General features: G+C 44.5%; 1 protein-coding gene across 1 annotated transcript in view; it reads left to right on the top strand.

Annotated features, from left to right (window-relative positions):
- Positions 1 to 17500, top strand: part of pde2a (phosphodiesterase 2A) — a 267443-nt gene that overhangs the window by 192101 nt on the left and 57842 nt on the right. The window contains exons 3-4 of the mRNA XM_083773654.1: positions 7226 to 7315; positions 9808 to 9896. Of these exons, the coding sequence (XP_083629780.1) occupies positions 7226 to 7315; positions 9808 to 9896 (179 nt within the window). The remainder of the gene's footprint in view (positions 1 to 7225; positions 7316 to 9807; positions 9897 to 17500) is intronic.

The following is a 17500-nucleotide window of genomic DNA, read 5'->3' as shown; positions in this document are numbered from 1 at the left end:
CTGACAGACAGAAAGCAGTGACAGGGAAGAGCACGGAGCAACAACACAGTGAGGGGAGGGGCGGTGGGAGCAAAGGGGACAGATCTTCAAATGAACACCGCATTGAGCCTCGACACGTTGTTAGCTTGTAGCTCTTCTCTTTTTGGCGAACGACACCACCGTTCAGAAATATAAATTTAGGTATAGAACCGCGACTATAGAATGTGCACTTGCTGTAGACAGAGACTTGTCTTTATCACGATTGAATGGTCAAATCCTGTAGTCGCACCTGTGCGACAAATTTAATTTTACAAGTCGCACGGTGATATTTTTTGTCGCACTGTCGAGTCCTGTCCACGGTCAAAGATTATCAACTTCAAAATCTGGAGTCTGTGCTGCCCCACCCTGGGACGCAGCTCCTGGGCGTGGAGCTTTGACCATAAGCTGGACTGGTCAGTTAGACACAAACTGTCTGTAGAAGAAGGGTCAGAGTAGGACGTATTTCCCGAGGAGACTGGCCTCTTTCAACATGTGCAGGAAGCTCCTGCAGATGTTTTATCGGTCAGTTGGTCTCCAGGAGCGTTCTCTTCTATGCTGTGGTGAGTTGGGGAGGGAACGCCAGACAGACAGAGGGACACAGCCAGACTAGACAGACTGAAGGTCTTTTTTGATTTGATTTGATTTGATTTGATTTATTTAGAAAAGCAATCATAATACAACATTATAATCAGCGATTCAAGGATTACACAGTAAAGTCCAAAGACTTATTTCCACTGAGGTCCTCTCACACTGAACGGAACAATACTTTAAAATACATCACAAATACATAACAGTACATATACATTACATACACAACACAACAGGTACGTCCCTATCCATCCCTCTTAGATGACCCTTTATAGGGGAACCTTTTCCAGTAGCCATTTTTTTGTCTTCTGTTTAAATGTCCTCAAATTGGAGGTCAGTTTAACACTGGATTCCAGGCTATTCCACTGTGTGGCTCCTATATAAATGAATGAGCCTTTGCCCACTTTAGCTGTGGTGTGTTGGGGAGGGAACGCCAGACAGACAGAGGGACACATTCAGTCACCCACTGCACACAGAACACTTTATTCTCAGTAACAGGGTTTTATCTCAGACATGTAGCACAGATAGACTTAAGAACTCCTTTATCCCAAGGGCCATTAGATCGATCGATCGATCTATCTATCTATCTATCTATCTATCTATCTATCTATCTATCTATCTATCTATCTATCTATCTATCTATCTATCTATCTATCTATCTATCTATCTATCTATCTATCTATCTATCTATGTTATACTGTACTGTACTGTACTGTACTGTACAGTATGTTGGTTTGTTTGCTGTTGAGTGAGAAAACAATGTTTTCTAGGGGTGCATACTTAGTTTAGACTAGTCATTGGTTAGACATGGGTCAAGGTTAGGTTTAGGTGTGCTGCCCCGTGGGAGGTTAGGTTTAGGGTGAGGGTTTGAGATAGGTTGTAGATGTAGGACTAATGACTGGTCTAACCAATGACTAGTCTAAACCAAGTATACTGTCTAAACTAAGTACTGCACCATGTTTTCTATAATCATGTGGACTGTGGAGTGTGGACTCTGAACCCCTCCTATATAGAGTGTGGACTGTGAACCCCTCCTATATAGAGTGTGGACTGTGAACCCCTCCTATATAGAATGTGGACTGTGAACCCCTCCTATATAGAGTGTGGACTGTGAACCCCTCCTATATAGAGTGTGGACTGTGAACCCCTCCTATATAGAGTGTGGACTGCTCGCCCAAAGTCAGTAGAACGATGCACCCACTCTGACTGGATAGATCAGCACATGATAGGATGTGTCATGCAGTCGCTTGTCATCAGATGCAGCTCTGCTGAGTGCTCCTGCTGAAGTGACAGTTTCTCCCTCGCCAAATTTAACTCACAGAATTGCTGTTGAGTCAACAAATGTCATCATGTTCCGTTATCTCATTCTGGATGGGAACCCCTTTTGGTGTCTTAAGCATTATGTTATACTTTAGCTATTGAGAAATAGCAGAGCTATAAGCTCGTAGCGCGGCACCGAGTGCCGCGCTACGAGCTTGTCAATCTGCTATTTTTGAAAAATCTTGAAAATGTGGCGCAAATCTTTGAATATATATTATTTCAGAGTGAATGTTTTTTTAACTGAAATCTTAGCTTCTGGGGGTTCCTTGGAGCAACATATTCTCAGATGGGGGTCAGTGCATGGCCAATGACTTGACCTTAAATAGTTTGAGCACCACTGACGTCAGGCCTAAATGGGTTATACATGTTGGATGCGACAGTTGTTGTGAGTCACGACCAACTGTACCAGACATCATGTTGTTGGCCAGAGTGATGTCTCTGATCCACCAGAGAGGGTGGAACGCCTCTGTGAGTTATAGTTGAATGCGGAATGAGCGGTTTTCTTCGCTGCCTGTCGCAGTTGAATGGTATTCTGTATATCTTTGTATCTTTCATGCCACTTGCCTGCGTCTTCCACTGCAGTTGAATGGTAGCCTGTATCTTTGTATCTTTCATGCCACTTGCCTGCGTCTTCCACTGCAGTTGAATGGTAGCCTGTATCTTTGTATCTTTCATGTCACTTGCCTGCATCTTCCACTGCAGTTGAATGGTAGCCTGTATCTTTGTATCTTTCATGTCACTTGCCTGCATCTTCCACTGCAGTTGAATGGTAGCCTGTATCTTTGTATCTTTCATGTCACTTGCCTGCGTCTTTTACTGCAGTTGAATGGTAGCCTGTACAGGTATCCCATACACAAATCAAACATGGCATACAATACAAGTACACAATACACACACACACATACCTACGTTACTGTAGGTTCTTGAGAGCGTACAATGAAACCTCATGTTTCATGTCTGGGTTTCAAGTCTAAACAATTAGAGAATGTAGAATAATTGTTATTTTTGATCAACGTGGGCTGGGAGCGTTCCTTTCTGAGTTGAGAGCTTTGGGGGCTTTCTGAGTGGAGGCAGTCTGAATGTAGCATTATTGGCATGACTAAGCTGTCTGTTTTCACACATAATCAAATGAAGGCTATAGTCGTCGTCCTCCTCACCGCAAATCCCAAACCTTCTTGTGCTTAAGCGATTACCCCCCCCCCCCCCCCTCTCTCTCTCTCTCTCCCTCTCTCTCTCTCCCTCTCTCTCTCTCTCTCTCTCTCTCTCTCTCTCTGTATTATGAGCATGTGTCAATGAAGGACATGAACTTGAGGCGATGTTTAATGTTGGCAGCAGGTTTGCTAAATGTTTTACAGGCAGAACAGAATTAAAGGAAGAAAGAAACTCTGAATAGGAAATCAGACATCTCTAAGATCTGCCTGAAGGGATTCATGACTATAGCATTCTGACGTCGTCGCCGTCGGATAAACGGGATCGAATTCACAGGAGTTATCGACGCAATATATAGAACCACGTGTCGCACATTTGTGTGGGGTCTTGTGAGCTTACAAGCTCATGGATTGATTGATTGATTGATTGATTGATTGATCGATCCCACTGAGATCAGATTCATACGAGGTTTTCCACTGGACACACACTGGTCTGATGAACCCATTCTGACCCGAGATCAGATTCTAAAAATGTCAGTCGTTCTTCGATTTTTCAAAAATGGCAGACCTACAAGCTCGTATCGCGCCACTCGGTGGCGCGCTATGAGCTTGTATATCTGCTATTTTTAAATAGCTAAAGCATAACATGACGCCGACACCAAAATGGGTGCCCGGTCAGAATGGGTTAATGCAGGTTAATATCCGAACATCTGATATATTATAGATTTCAGCTAATTACTAGTATTAAAATGTTAAACGTAGGCCTATTTGTATTTAGTTCATACAGTTAATATAACTATAACTAAATGCATTTTAAATTAAATTAAAATATTACTTTTCCAATTAGAAAATAACAAAACATTATTCTGGATTTCAATTCAAATATAGCAAAAAATAGCCGATATACAAGGTCAAATCGCATCGCGCTGCCATGCTTTGAGCTTGTAGAGCGGCTATTTTTTAAACGACATGCACATTGAATATTACTGCCGTTCATGTGACATGTTGTGAGCTTGTTGAATGGCTATTTCTTTAATATATTTTCACATTCCCTCTGGTGTGAGTGTGCCTCTCCATTGTCACCAAAGCTTCCCACCCCTGCTTTATTCCACAGAAATGTGAAACAGCAACAGAGCACTTTGTCTAAAAGGATAGCACTAAAACAAGAGTCTATTTGGACTCCAGTTGCGAGGAGGTTAAATCCACATTCTAGTCCACACGTGTCTACAAACAAATACAGACCGTCTTGTTTTGGTTCGATTCCCCTGGGATTCTGATTCTGGATGTGGAAAGAGACTTATTACGTCAAACCTTTGAGGAGAACAAATATCTAGACTAAACCAGACTGTAATCAGTTTTCTTTACTTGAGTATTTCCAAATTTACATCTCAGATCCAAAACATGAACCACTCCAGCCCTATGGGGGCACGGTGGCACCGTCGGTAGTGCTGTCGCCTCACAGCTAGAAGGACGCTATCTCTAATCGAGATGCCAGCCACCCGTCAGAGAAAACTCATTTCGGTTGCTTGTATTCGCGACCATATTCTTTCGGTCATGACCCACACTGCATGAGCATATAGGTGAGAGGAGGAAGGAAGGTTGTTCGGTAGACAGAGAGCTTTGCCTTCTGGCTCAACTCTCTTTTCATCAGTGCGGTTCATCAGCGACTGCAATACATCCCCTGCCGCGAAAAAAAGGGGAAAAAATTTCAGTAATTTTCCGACCACTGTCTGCATGTGATGAGGCTGATGATGTTTTCAAACAGCTGGCTCTATAAATTTAGTTGACAGAACCAACCAGTGCCATGCCATGACTCCAGATGGGAGAAGACGGCTGCTTTGTCCCGTCTCCAATGACAATATGCTAACGAGCAAAGAGTACGTGAAATATATTCTGAGCAGCGCTGTGTGTTGTCGGCCGCTACGTAAGCTTTCTTTTCGTGGACAAACGGCTTCTCTCCATCTCTCTACAAAAGTCACTAAGTACGTGTACTCAAGTGACTGCACTTAAAGGAACTACAACATGCATTTTAAAACTAATGTTAATATTTATATATGTCCCTCAAAACATATTTCTAGTGGTTTCAGCTTTTCTTGTGACCACGTGCTCTGACTTATGATGCGTTACCCGTTCAAATCATATACTGGAAATAGAGGTAATGGAACTGCATTTTATCAGCGGTCACACTGATAAAGGCTGTATAGCCGAAATGTTTGTCTTCGATCGCCAGATAGACCCAGGCTTGTTTCCATTCCATGCCAGCTTGGAAAATCAACAATGGCGGACATTGTAAACAAAGTGGAACTGCATGTTTGGAACTGAAGGCTGAAGAGGGAGAGGGATTATACAAAGTAGGGCGATACTGATGACATCACGACCAAATCAGTTGAACTGTTCCTGAGAGCAATTTCCATGAAAGCCCCTACAGTATAATGTTGAAAAGGCCTGATATTTGTGGGGATAGAAAACACACAATGGGGAGCGTGAAAACACCAATATATATTTTTTTTTAATGTTAATGAATTTCATGTTGTAGGAACTTTAAGTTACCTTTTTAAGTTTTATTTTAGTTAGTTTAGTTTAGTTAAAATGTCTAAACTTTTACTTCTACTCCACTAACGTCCCAGAGGAAAAGATTGTACTTTTACTCCACTGCAGTTATTTGAAAGCTTTAGTTACTGTACTAGTTACTTTATGGTTATTTAGATTATTGTTACAACAATAACATGCATCACCCACTTAATATGCATGTGGGCCATTTGAAAAATAGCCAATCTACAAGACATGACAGCCAGCAGCTGTCGAGTGCAGGTTCACTTGGAGGTTGTCCGCTGGTTTTGTTGAGCATTTAACCCATTTAGATCTGAGGCCGATTCAAAATCACGACAGTTTTCTGAAAAACCTCATGTTGCTATGTCAGTCTCAAACTATTTCATGTCAAGGACCCCCAGAATTATCTGTATTTGGCCACCGACCCCCATCTGAAAATATCTTGTTCCAGAGAACAAAGATTTGCGTTAAAAACGTTCACTCTGAAAGAATATAATATTCAAAGATTTGCGCCACATTTTCAGATCTACAAGCTTGAAGATCTGCTATTGTTCCATAGATAAAGTATAACATAATGCTTCAAACACCAAAAAGGGGTTCCCGCCCTGAATGGAATAAATTAATTCAGGCACACAGAGAGGGCGCCTCTGTCAAGCACTTAATTTCCTGAAATGTGTAGTGCCTCACATTAACGCACTCACTGCCACGCTGTTAATTAATTGACAACACGTCGCCCGTGTCAGCAGCGCCTCCTACAGGTCTGTGTCAGCACTGCAGAACCACGGAACAACCAGTCGACTGACCAAACTCCTTTACTTTTACTTTATTTGTTTATTTATGCATATATAAATGCAAATACACCGGATTTAGCAAAAATGCTAATTCTCATCCGCAGTCGCCACATAAAGAACATAAAACAAAAACAAGCAAACAATGTACCTTACATTAGGAAACAAAGTATTAAAAAACATACATACACACACAAGGAAAGCACAACGGTGTCAAGTGCATCTATATAATTTTAGCAGCGTTTTTTTAAGGGCAATATGGAATTATAGCTAAAGTAACTTCTGCACAAGGTGCAGTATTGCTTTTAAATAATAAAGGATTCAAGTAATACAGGATACGCTGTCAAAGTGCACTAGAAGACCATTAGAACTGCACCTTTCATCATGTGTTTTACCCAGGATGCTTTGCTGTGACCTTTGACCTTTAATCGTGTTTTTTCTACCCAGGATGCTATGCTGTGACCTTTGACCTTTCATCGTGTTTTTCTACCCAGGGTGCTTTGCTGTGACCTTTGACCTTTAATACCCAGGACGCTTTGCTGTGACCTTTGACCTTTAATCATGTTTTTCTACCCAGGATGCTTTGCTGTGACCTTCGACCTTTAATCATGTTTTTCTACCCAGGATGCTTTGCTGTGACCTTTGACCTTTCATCGTGTTTTTCTAACCAGGATGCTTTGCTGTGACCTTTGACCTTTAATCATGTTTTTCTACCCAGGATGCTTTGATGTGACCTTTGACCTTTCAGCGTGTTATTCTACCCAGGATGCTTTGCTGTGACCTTTGACCTTTCATCGTTCTTTTTCTACCCAGGATGCTTTGCTGCGGCTGGCGGCGGTGGTGGACGTCGGTTCCCTCCGAGATGCCCTCCGAGACAGCATACAGGAGCTGCTGCCCAGCACGGTACGTACACGCTAGGGCTGACCTTCGATTACGTTTTTGATCGACGCTTCGATATAAATTTATTTCGATCTTCAACGCTTCGAAACCCAACGGGGGGGGGGGGGTTGCGCGATGCGAGGAGCGCGATGCAGTGGCTCTTTGGTTTAAACAACGCTATAGCGGAGAGAAAGGCATGCTTGGATTGGTATCATTTATTTTAAACGATAAGCCTTCATGAAAGCAGTGACGCACAAATAATTAGGCTTAATAAAACATCCGACCGTAACAAGTCAACTGCCTGACACAGGCATTACCTCTCAAATAAAAAATATATATAATCCAGAAAATGTAGGGATTTAGCTTCTCTTCCGATTGAAACTCAGATGTTAAAACACCAAAAAAAAACACCACCCAACCGTAACATGAATGCAACTCTTAAATCAATCAAACCCTCTAGGCTCTCTATGGAACAAAAAACTTAAGGTAAGGCTTTTTACAAAAGTTGTGGGGCATCTTATAAACTGGGTGGGGGGGCGCGAGACGAGCAGTGACGCTGACGCACAATGAATTAGGCTTAAAATAAAACAGCGATATAGCTGCAGAAGATAGAGAGGAGCGCATATTGGATTGGTCTTTTATTTAACAATTAAACAGCGCCTGAAACAGGCATTACCTCTCCATCAAATAAAAATATATATAATCCAAACTCCTCTGTCAATTGTAAACGAACGGTAACATGAATGAACTCTTCAAGCCTGACACTTGTCAGAAATAAAATCAACCACGGTTGATTTGATTGATCATAAAGTTAATGTGACTGTGAGTGTGCGTATGGGAAAAAAATATATAAACTTCACAGATTATAGATCACTTGGAATTATAACAATCTGTTGAGTATTGCCTGAATAATGCCACTAGTGAAATCCCATTTTTTTTATCGACATGCGATGCCGATGGAGAAATCCCACATAGTTAAATTACCTAGTCATGCTGCATGCACTGTTGGTCGATGAAGAATTATAATCCAAGGTTTGTCAATCATATTATGGTTTATGGTTGAAAGTAAACCATAATAAGTAAACTTTAAGAAGAGATCTGCAGTCATTGTGCTGCAGACTGCAGCTCTGCTTGCCAATTGAGTTGACATTTGCGCAACTGTGCATTACAGTAATTATAGTTATTTGCCAGCACCTGCTCCAATATAGGCCTAAATCAAACTTTATTTATATAGCACATTTAAAACAATAAAAGCTGACCAAAGTGCTGTAGGCCTACAGGCTGAAACAAGTGGAGCATCACCATCGGCGCACAAAAAAAACATAATTAAAAGAAAAAACACAGGAAAATAGTATAGGCTACAATACATAATTACAATAATACGATCAGGTGCAATTAAATGCCAAAGAGAAAAGGTGTTTTGGTCTGGGTCTGTAGGAGCTGCTCTGCTGCATGGGAGTTCACAGTGATGGAACAGGTCAGTCTTCAGACAAGAAAAAATATATATATCGCTGGCAACGGCAAAATCAGTTCTCCGCATCGCCAAAATAAATCTAGGCCTAGTTTCATTCGTGCCAATATACTCAGCCAATATGCACAACACAGCGCATGAGATTGCAGATCTTTGAATTTTCGGTGCGCGCACTGAGCGCACTGACCATGTGAATCCAAGCAGGTCCTCACAAGTATAATGTAGCCTACACCGCCAGGCTCCACAAGGTTCTCAGCGCAACAATGGCGCATCGATAAAAGTTGGGATTTTATAGTGGCATTATTCAGGCAATACTCAACAGATTGTTATAATTCCAAGTGATCTATAATCTGAAGTTTATATTTTCATTGGGGTGTAAGTAATGTTTTTATATGACTTATCAAACATGGTAGCCTATATTTAATGTCCACTGAGCTGTGGTGCGCTTGCCTACACTCTCAATTAGGGATTTTCCCAGCGGTCATATTCACTCTCGTGTAGCCTACAAACTTTATTCAAATAGGGTATTTTAAAAATGCAACCACACTTTAGATTTATTTTTCCTGGCTCCTGGGACTGCAGCTGCACTGTTCAGTTGACTTCCTTGTTTTTAACACGGGGAAAGAGGAGGCGTTGCGAGGTGCTGCGAGGCGCAAGCATGGCTCGCGGACCAAATGGGGCCGTCTCGCGGACCAAAAGCGTCCGCTTTTTTTTTAATGACTATTCGATTAAAAATTTAAATATCGATTCCTGTGCGTATCGATTGAACATCGATTAATCGATTTTTTTGGGTCAGCCCTAGTACACGCACACGCACACACACGCATGCACGCACGCACACACACACACACACACACACACACGCACACGCACGCACACTCACACACTGAGCTGTTAAACTCAGCTGAACTCAGCTGAACTCGTTAGTGGTAGATTTCAGTGTAATCAAAAGCAGAATCCGAGGCCAGGTCTCATCGGGGACGAGACTCAATTACCCGTCTGTGTGAAACGATATCCTGTTCATTTATAAACACTCTTTTCACAGGAGTGCACGTGTGTTTACACCCTGGACGGAGACTCCAGGCTGTCGTGTGAAGACCCGCCGCACGAACTGCCACAGGACGGCAAGATCAGGTACTGTGTGTGTGTGTGTGTGTGTGTGTGTGTGTGCGTGTGTGTGTGTGTGTGAGCTCTGCTCTATTCATCAAGGTTGGGGCGGAACATGTGGGACCTTTCTGATCAGCACCATGATTAGTACAGCAGAGCAGAGCAGAGTCTTGCGTGTGTGTCTAGCGGGATTTGCTTCCCAGCCCCGAAAACATTGTTTTGTCAGAGTATTGCGTCGTGAGTCAGCAACGAAACGAAGCTCTGGCCGTCTGGACGGTCCCCCCTCGCCTGGCCTGCGCACGAGGCCAAAACGGCACCGCGGCCAAGCCTGGGATGCAGAATAGTTTATCCCATTCTGACCTGAGATCAGATTCATACGAGGTTTCCGCCGGACACACACTGGTCCTGATGAACCCATTCTGACCTGAGATCAGATTCTAAAAATGTCAGTCGTTCTTCGATTTTTTTCAAAAATAGCAGACCTACAAGCTCGTATCGCGCCACTCGGTGGCGCGATATGAGCTTGTAGATCTGCTATTTTTCAATAGCTAAAGCATAACATGATGCTGACACCAAAATGGGTGCCCGGTCAGAATGGGATAGTTTATTTCCCCTCAGGCAATCAGACTGTTGAAAGTGTAGTCTACCTATAATAGATAGATACTGGGACATTAACTTGGGGAGTTATGGGTCATGCAAAAGAAAATTGATGACATGAACTCTATATTCAGTTTCTCATACTGTTTTTTTTTTTTTTTATCTGGCTTTTTTTATGCTTTTATGCTTTTTTATGATATGAATTCCTGTAGTTTTTAGGTTAATTTAAATCAGAGTATTGTTTTGCACTTGATATTTTCTATTCTTGTATGAGTCTATGCTGTCTTTTGACCCTGTAAGACCCAGCGATGCTTTTTAGCAATAATTATATTTGATAAAGAAAATAGTTTAAATAATTCGTTTTTCTGTTATTTTTTCACCTCTAAATCCTCATTGGGTCCTATTGTTTAGTCTTACAATGCCATTGGCTAGGATATTTGCATATAAATACCCCCCACAGGAGAAACACAATTTGGTTTGCAAGGCTGCTTGCAGTTGGAAAAACAAAGACAAATAAATCAATCTTGAATGTTGATTTCTTGGATATGCCAAAGCTTATAAGTACGGTGTACATATTCAGTATTACAATTACATCCTCTCTTTTTGCTCGTATTTTTCTGTCCGTCCCTCTCTTTTCTTCTCTACATTGTCTGATGGAAACAAAAAACAAAAACATTTATTTTTTAAGTACCTGTGCACAAGATGTAACAATGGAGGATATGCGCATGCATAAAGTGAGTGGCATAGTGAATTTAACGTTGTTTAACCCATTCTGAACGGGAACCCATTTTGGTGTTAGCATCATGTTATGCTTTAGCTATTGAAAAATAGCAAAAGAACGACTGACATTTTTAGAATCTTATCTCAGGTCAGAATGGGTTAATCAGACCAGTGTGTGTCCAGTGGAAACCTCGTATGAATCTGATCTCAGGTCAGAATGGGTTAACGTAATTTAATGCAGTCAGATAGGACCTTTCTGTGTGGATGTACAGTATGGGCTGTCAAGACCAGAAAGTAGTTTTTTTTGCGTTTCCCGCATAACCTGAGTGAGATGAGATGAGATATACTTTATTAGTCCCCCGACCCCGGAGGTAAATTTAAGCGCTACAACAGCACAATGTGGCACATAAATCAAGCCGGACAGACAGAACAACAATAAACAAGTAGTAAAGTAGTATCTTGCCTCCCCGGCACGTTAAAATTACCACCGCTGAAGTGCCCTTGGACAAGGCATTGAACCCCTACCATGAAATGTTCTATGAGCAGGGCCTGGCTGTAAACAAGTTCTTGAGCTTAGTCCAGTTACCCTGGGTAAACATAGTACCTTTCCTTTTTCTTTTTTTTTTTCCCCCCTGGCACAGCGCAGCACAAAAGCCTCTTTGTCCAGGCTCTGGACAGACAGGGCCACAAAGCAGTCAGATAGACACTTCACGCGGGTGTGATTTCTTTCTTATACTTCTCCAGCACCTTGCTTCAACACGATCCAGCCCCTATACTGCTTGCAGAGAAGCTTGTGCTGATGGGGGTGGACCAGGGATCACTATATAACTACCTCTCACGCAGACCGCAGTATGTTAGACTGCAGGGTTGTCGCTCTCCTTTTCGGAGTACGTACTTTCTCACCGCTACGCCTCTTTGTCTATACAACAGCAATTTCAAGTCTGGAGAGTGGTCAAAACAGACACTAGGAGATTAGAAGTGTTCCACAACAGATGCCTCAGACGTATATAGATCTTTTGGCCGAATAAAATATCAAACAATGAACTGTACAAACAAACAGGGAGCCGACATTACACACAGACGCCTGAGTTGGCTATAGGACATGTACTGAGGATGGAGCAGGACTGAGATGGCTATAGGACATGTGCTGAGGATGGAGCAGGACTGAGATGGCTATAGGACATGTGCTGAGGATGGAGCAGGACTGAGATGGCTATAGGACATGTGCTGAGGATGGAGCAGGACTGAGATGGCTATAGGACATGTACTGAGGATGGAACAGGACTGAGATGGCTATAGGACATGTACTGAGGATGGAGCAGGACTGAGATGGCTATAGGACATGTACTGAGGATGGAACAGGACTGAGATGGCTATAGGACATGTGCTGAGGATGGAGCAGGACTGAGATGGCTATAGGACATGTGCTGAGGATGGAGCAGGACTGAGATGGCTATAGGACATGTGCTGAGGATGGAGCAGGACTGAGATGGCTATAGGACATGTGCTGAGGATGGAGCAGGACTGAGATGGCTATAGGACATGTACTGAGGATGGAGCAGGACTGCACCACAAAGGGGGCCTTAAGATGGACACCACCAGGCAAAAGAAAACCTGGGAGGCCCAAAACCACCTGGCCTCCCGGGTCAGAGCTGTGACGCAGGAGCTGGAACAGATGAACCTGTCCTGGGGAGGAGAGGCGCACCATGCTGCCAGGGATGGGATGCAATGGAGAGCGCTCATTGAAGCCTCATGTCCCATAGGGGACGAAGAGGAGTAAGTAAGAAAGACGCCTCTTTGTCTGACCTTCCCACGACCTTCTGACGCACAGCGTGTTAGTCTCTGTCTCTCTCTCTCTCTCTCTCTCTCTCTCTCTCTCTCTCTCTCTCTCTGATCTCTCACGTATATGGAATCCACGGAGGGGCGCCCTTATAGCTCTCCTGGGAGCAGCCATAGCTGAGGTGTATATACCGTTATATTAAGCACAGCTTGACACCTCAGTGTCGGTTGCCTATACAGATCAAGGCTCTCAGTGGATTTGTCTGTATACCCCTTTGTTTCTGAAGACAATCTTTTTATCTTGTTTCTCCCTCGGGGGGGGGGGGGGGGGGGGGGGGGGGGCTCTGAAGACAATCTTTTTTATCTTTCCACCCGTCTCAAATCATCACCTATCACCTCCTCTGCCTGCCCGTACTGACACATCGAAGGTGGACTGGGGATTCTACAGTTGCTGAAATGACTCTGTCTAGTCTATTCTCTCTGTTTCCACCCCCGCCCCTCTCTCAATTCAATTCAATGCAATTCAAAAAGGAGCTTTATTGCCATGAGAAAACGTCTCTCTCTCTCTCTCTCTCTCTCTCTCTCTCTCTCTCTCTCCCCCCCCCCCCTTAATTGCTATATGTCCTATTTTGACAGGCAAGATTGGCAATTGATTTAAGCAGAAGATAAGAAATGGACAGAGGTGTGCATTTTTTTCCGTAAACGACGAGGGAGTAACTGTTGTAGTTGAAATGCTCTGAGAGGAAAAGAAAAATGGGGCAATGTAGCCTATTGTGGTTTGTAACAGATTGTTTTGAAAGAACGTAAACTATTTTAAGAGTAAAAAGTCTCTCTCCCTGCGAGAGTTAGAGAGAGGGGGGGGGGGTCTGCTCATGATGGACGCGTACTCGCGTAGCCACAGGAGGTGGTTTCAAATCTGATCTCAGGATAACCGTCTCAGTCTGACTGCAACAGCCTGATCTAAAATTGGATTCCATTTGTTGACTTGTTTGCATTTAGACTTATGCGTTTAGAGACGGTCCCGAAGGTTACAGACAAGGCTGCAAACACACAGAGAGAAAATAAATAACAAGTGCACGCACATGCACACACACACACGCGCAAGCGCTCTCACACATGCGCACTCACACACGCGCACTCACCCACACATGTCATTGCACATCACGAGCGTGCTGTGCGGACATATTCTACAGCACAGTTCCAGTGTGGGTCCTGGAGGCTGGATGCAGCGCGGATATTAAAAGAGCTACCAGGCACTTTGTAATCTGTCCAATTCACCTGCTTATATAAGCCTGTTATCAGGAACTAGGTAGTAACACACGCATACGTACGTACGCAACACACACACACACACACACACACACACACACACACACACACACACACCCACACACACAGCATGAACAGCCTTGCCTCGAGGCAGCAGTCCACCTGCTAGAAGCTTATCATGGACCTTTATACTCACTCACACACACACACACACATGTGCACGCACAAACACCTGCCTGTAGAAAGAATCAGGGATGTGGGCAGGGGAACAAACACCCTATATAATCTCTCACTGAGCATCATGAAGGCACTGAAAGACCCGCCCACCTCTGACATCAGCAACATTATGATGTCACTGAGCATCATGAAGGCACTGAAAGACCCGCCCACCTCTGACATCAGCAACATTATGATGTCACTGAGCATCATGAAGGCACTGAAAGACCCGCCCACCTCAGACATCAGCAACATTATGAAAATTAGAAAAACAATTTTCAGGGTGAAAATCAAACAAACACACACACACACACACACACACACACACACACGCTTGCACTGACAAAGATATGCAGAGACAAGACAGACAGACACGCACGCGCTCTCTCGCACGCACTCACGCATGCACGCACGCACACACATGCCGGGACAACAACTTGCACTTAGCAGAGGTCATTCCATTACACACTCCCAGAAGTCGGAAGAGCTTTGGCACCTCGGAGGTCAGTCCCCAGCGGGGGTGCATTGATCGACACAGTGGGAAGTGTCCATTTTGTGTCCACAGAGCACACACATCATCATGCTAGATGGATTAACTGGCACCTGATTGCAGTGTTAGCAGCCTTGGGGGAGGTGGGGGTGCGGGGGTCTTTTTCAGTTATCAGTGTGAGTGAAGGGCTCTCGCTCGCTGCAGCGTTATCTCTGTCTTTTCTGTTTTTTCGCCACGTGGCTGACGACGGGTCTCCTCCCTCTCGCCATATTGAGATACGGTGTGACGTGTATGTTTTCAGCGGTGGCGTCAAGCAGGAGAGAGTAGGATGTGGAATGTATACCTCGAGACCTGAATGGTGTGGGAAATTAATCCCATGTTATGTTTTATTCATTGTAGACTTTTATCTCTGCTGTCTGGAAGAAACCACCTAACCACCAAAATGTAAAAAAAATAATCAGGAAATGTAAAACCAACACACAGACGTAAAGCGTGTTCAATATAGCACTGGTTTATGATAAAGAAAAAGAAAAAAGAAGAAAAAAAAACAGTTAGCTGTTTCGGCAGATCATCAGGATCCAATGGAGTTAGGAGGTTTCTGCCAAAGCACTTTTTTAAAACTTATTTATTTTTCAACCAACACCCACGTACAGGGTATTCAATAACATTATGAAAAACAAAATGGAGCTACGTGGTTTCTTTCGGACAGCAACGATATATATATTTAAGCAATAAGCCACGAGAGGTCTCAGGTTATCGGGTATTTTACAATGGCTGGGAGGCATAGGCAGACCTCCCAGCCATTGTAAAATACCCGATTAAGCTGGGGCCTCGAGTGGCTTTTTCACGATAGAGGGGAGGACGGAGAAGGAGATCAGCCGGAGAATCGGCCGGCAGGGGCGGTATGGCAGTCACTGAAAAGAGAGCTGAGCCAGAAGGCAAAGCTCTCCGTCTACCGAGCAATTTCCGTTCCTATAAGATCGAGAATATAATAAGCGGCCGAAATGAGTTTTCTTCGACGGGTGGCTTGATCTCCCTTAGAGAGAAGTTCAGTCATGCGAGAGAGACTCGGAGTAGAGTCGCTGCTTCTTCGCCTGGAAAGGATCCAGCTTAGGTGGTACGGGCATCTGGTTAGGATGCCTCTCGGGTGTCTCCCTATAGAGGTCCTCGAGGCACGTCCCACTGGGAGGAGACCCCCGGGGCAGACCAAGGACCACATCCCACTGGGAGGAGACCCCCGGGGCAGACCAAGGACCACGTCCCACTGGGAGGAGACCCCCGGGGCAGACCAAGGACCACGTCCCACTGGGAGGAGACCCCGGGGCAGACCAAGGACCACGTCCCACTGGGAGGAGACCCCGGGGCAAACCAAGGACCACGTCCCACTGGGAGGAGACCCCCGGGGCAGACCAAGGACCACGTCCCACTGGGAGGAGACCCCGGGGCAGACCAAGGACCACGTCCCACTGGGAGGAGACCCCCGGGGCAGACCAAGGACCACGTCCCACTGGGAGGAGACCCCGGGGCAGACCAAGGCGCAGTTGGAGGAAACACATCGACTCACTGGCCTTGGAACGTCTCGGAATCCCCCAGGAGGATGTCACTAATGTTGCTCTGAGAGAGGGAAGTACTCTGGAGCTCTCTGGTGGAGCTGTTGCCCCCGCGACCCGACTACGGATAAACAGTTAAGATGTCTGAGAGAGATGAAGCAGGGACCCTCTATCTGAGAGAGAGAGAGAGAGAGAGAGAGAGATGAAGCATGGACCCCAATATTGTATAATATTGTGTTGCAGATGAAACCTTGTCATAGAGGTTGTATTTTCGGTATAACCACTTAGGGCATATTCACACTCGGGACCACTTGGCAGATGTTGTGGTTAGTGTGAATGCTGCGTAGTGCGTACTGTTCCCCGGAGCAGATCACCCCAACCGTGAAAGCATTGAATACAGTTGTTGAATGAAGTGTTCTCGGGTGTGGAAGAATCAAGGCCAATGTGAATCATGGCCAGCGGGGACCATGCAGGCAATCGTATTCGGGAACAGTTTGAATAAAAACGGACTCAGTGTGAATCTGCCCCTTTATAGATACTTAAATTGACCTTTCACTCTGCCTTTTTTCCCCACTCTTTGTCGAAAATATAGCCGATCATATATATATATATCAATATAGCCTACAAGCTCACAGCGCCTCGCAGTGCCAGGCGTTGTGAGACATGATGTAGATATGTACACGGATCACGTGCGTGCAACAGAGCCTGATGTGTTCATGCACAATTATTGACAGTCTCAAACCATGCAGCGTATTCTGTTTCTAGAGGTGATATCTGCTAGCTTCAACATGTTGCTGGAAACATAGAGAGAGAGAGAGGGAGAGAGAGAAAGAGCTGCAGTGCTGCAGGCTCAGTGTATTACTGTAGCACTGCGTGCGTGCGGGCGTGCAGGGCTGCGGGGGTTCAACTCGATTATTCGGTGTACTGACTTCACTGGCCTCAGTTCTCTCTCTCTGTGTGTGTGTGTGTGTGTGTGTGTGTGTGTGTGTGTGTGTGTGTGTGTGTGTGTG

Source organism: Protomyctophum parallelum (assembly GCF_964188405.1).
Source record: "Protomyctophum parallelum genome assembly, chromosome: 9".
Lineage (NCBI taxonomy): Eukaryota > Metazoa > Chordata > Actinopteri > Myctophiformes > Myctophidae > Protomyctophum > Protomyctophum parallelum.
Note: the sequence above shows the minus strand (reverse complement) of the source record. Positions and strands in the feature narration are given on the sequence as shown.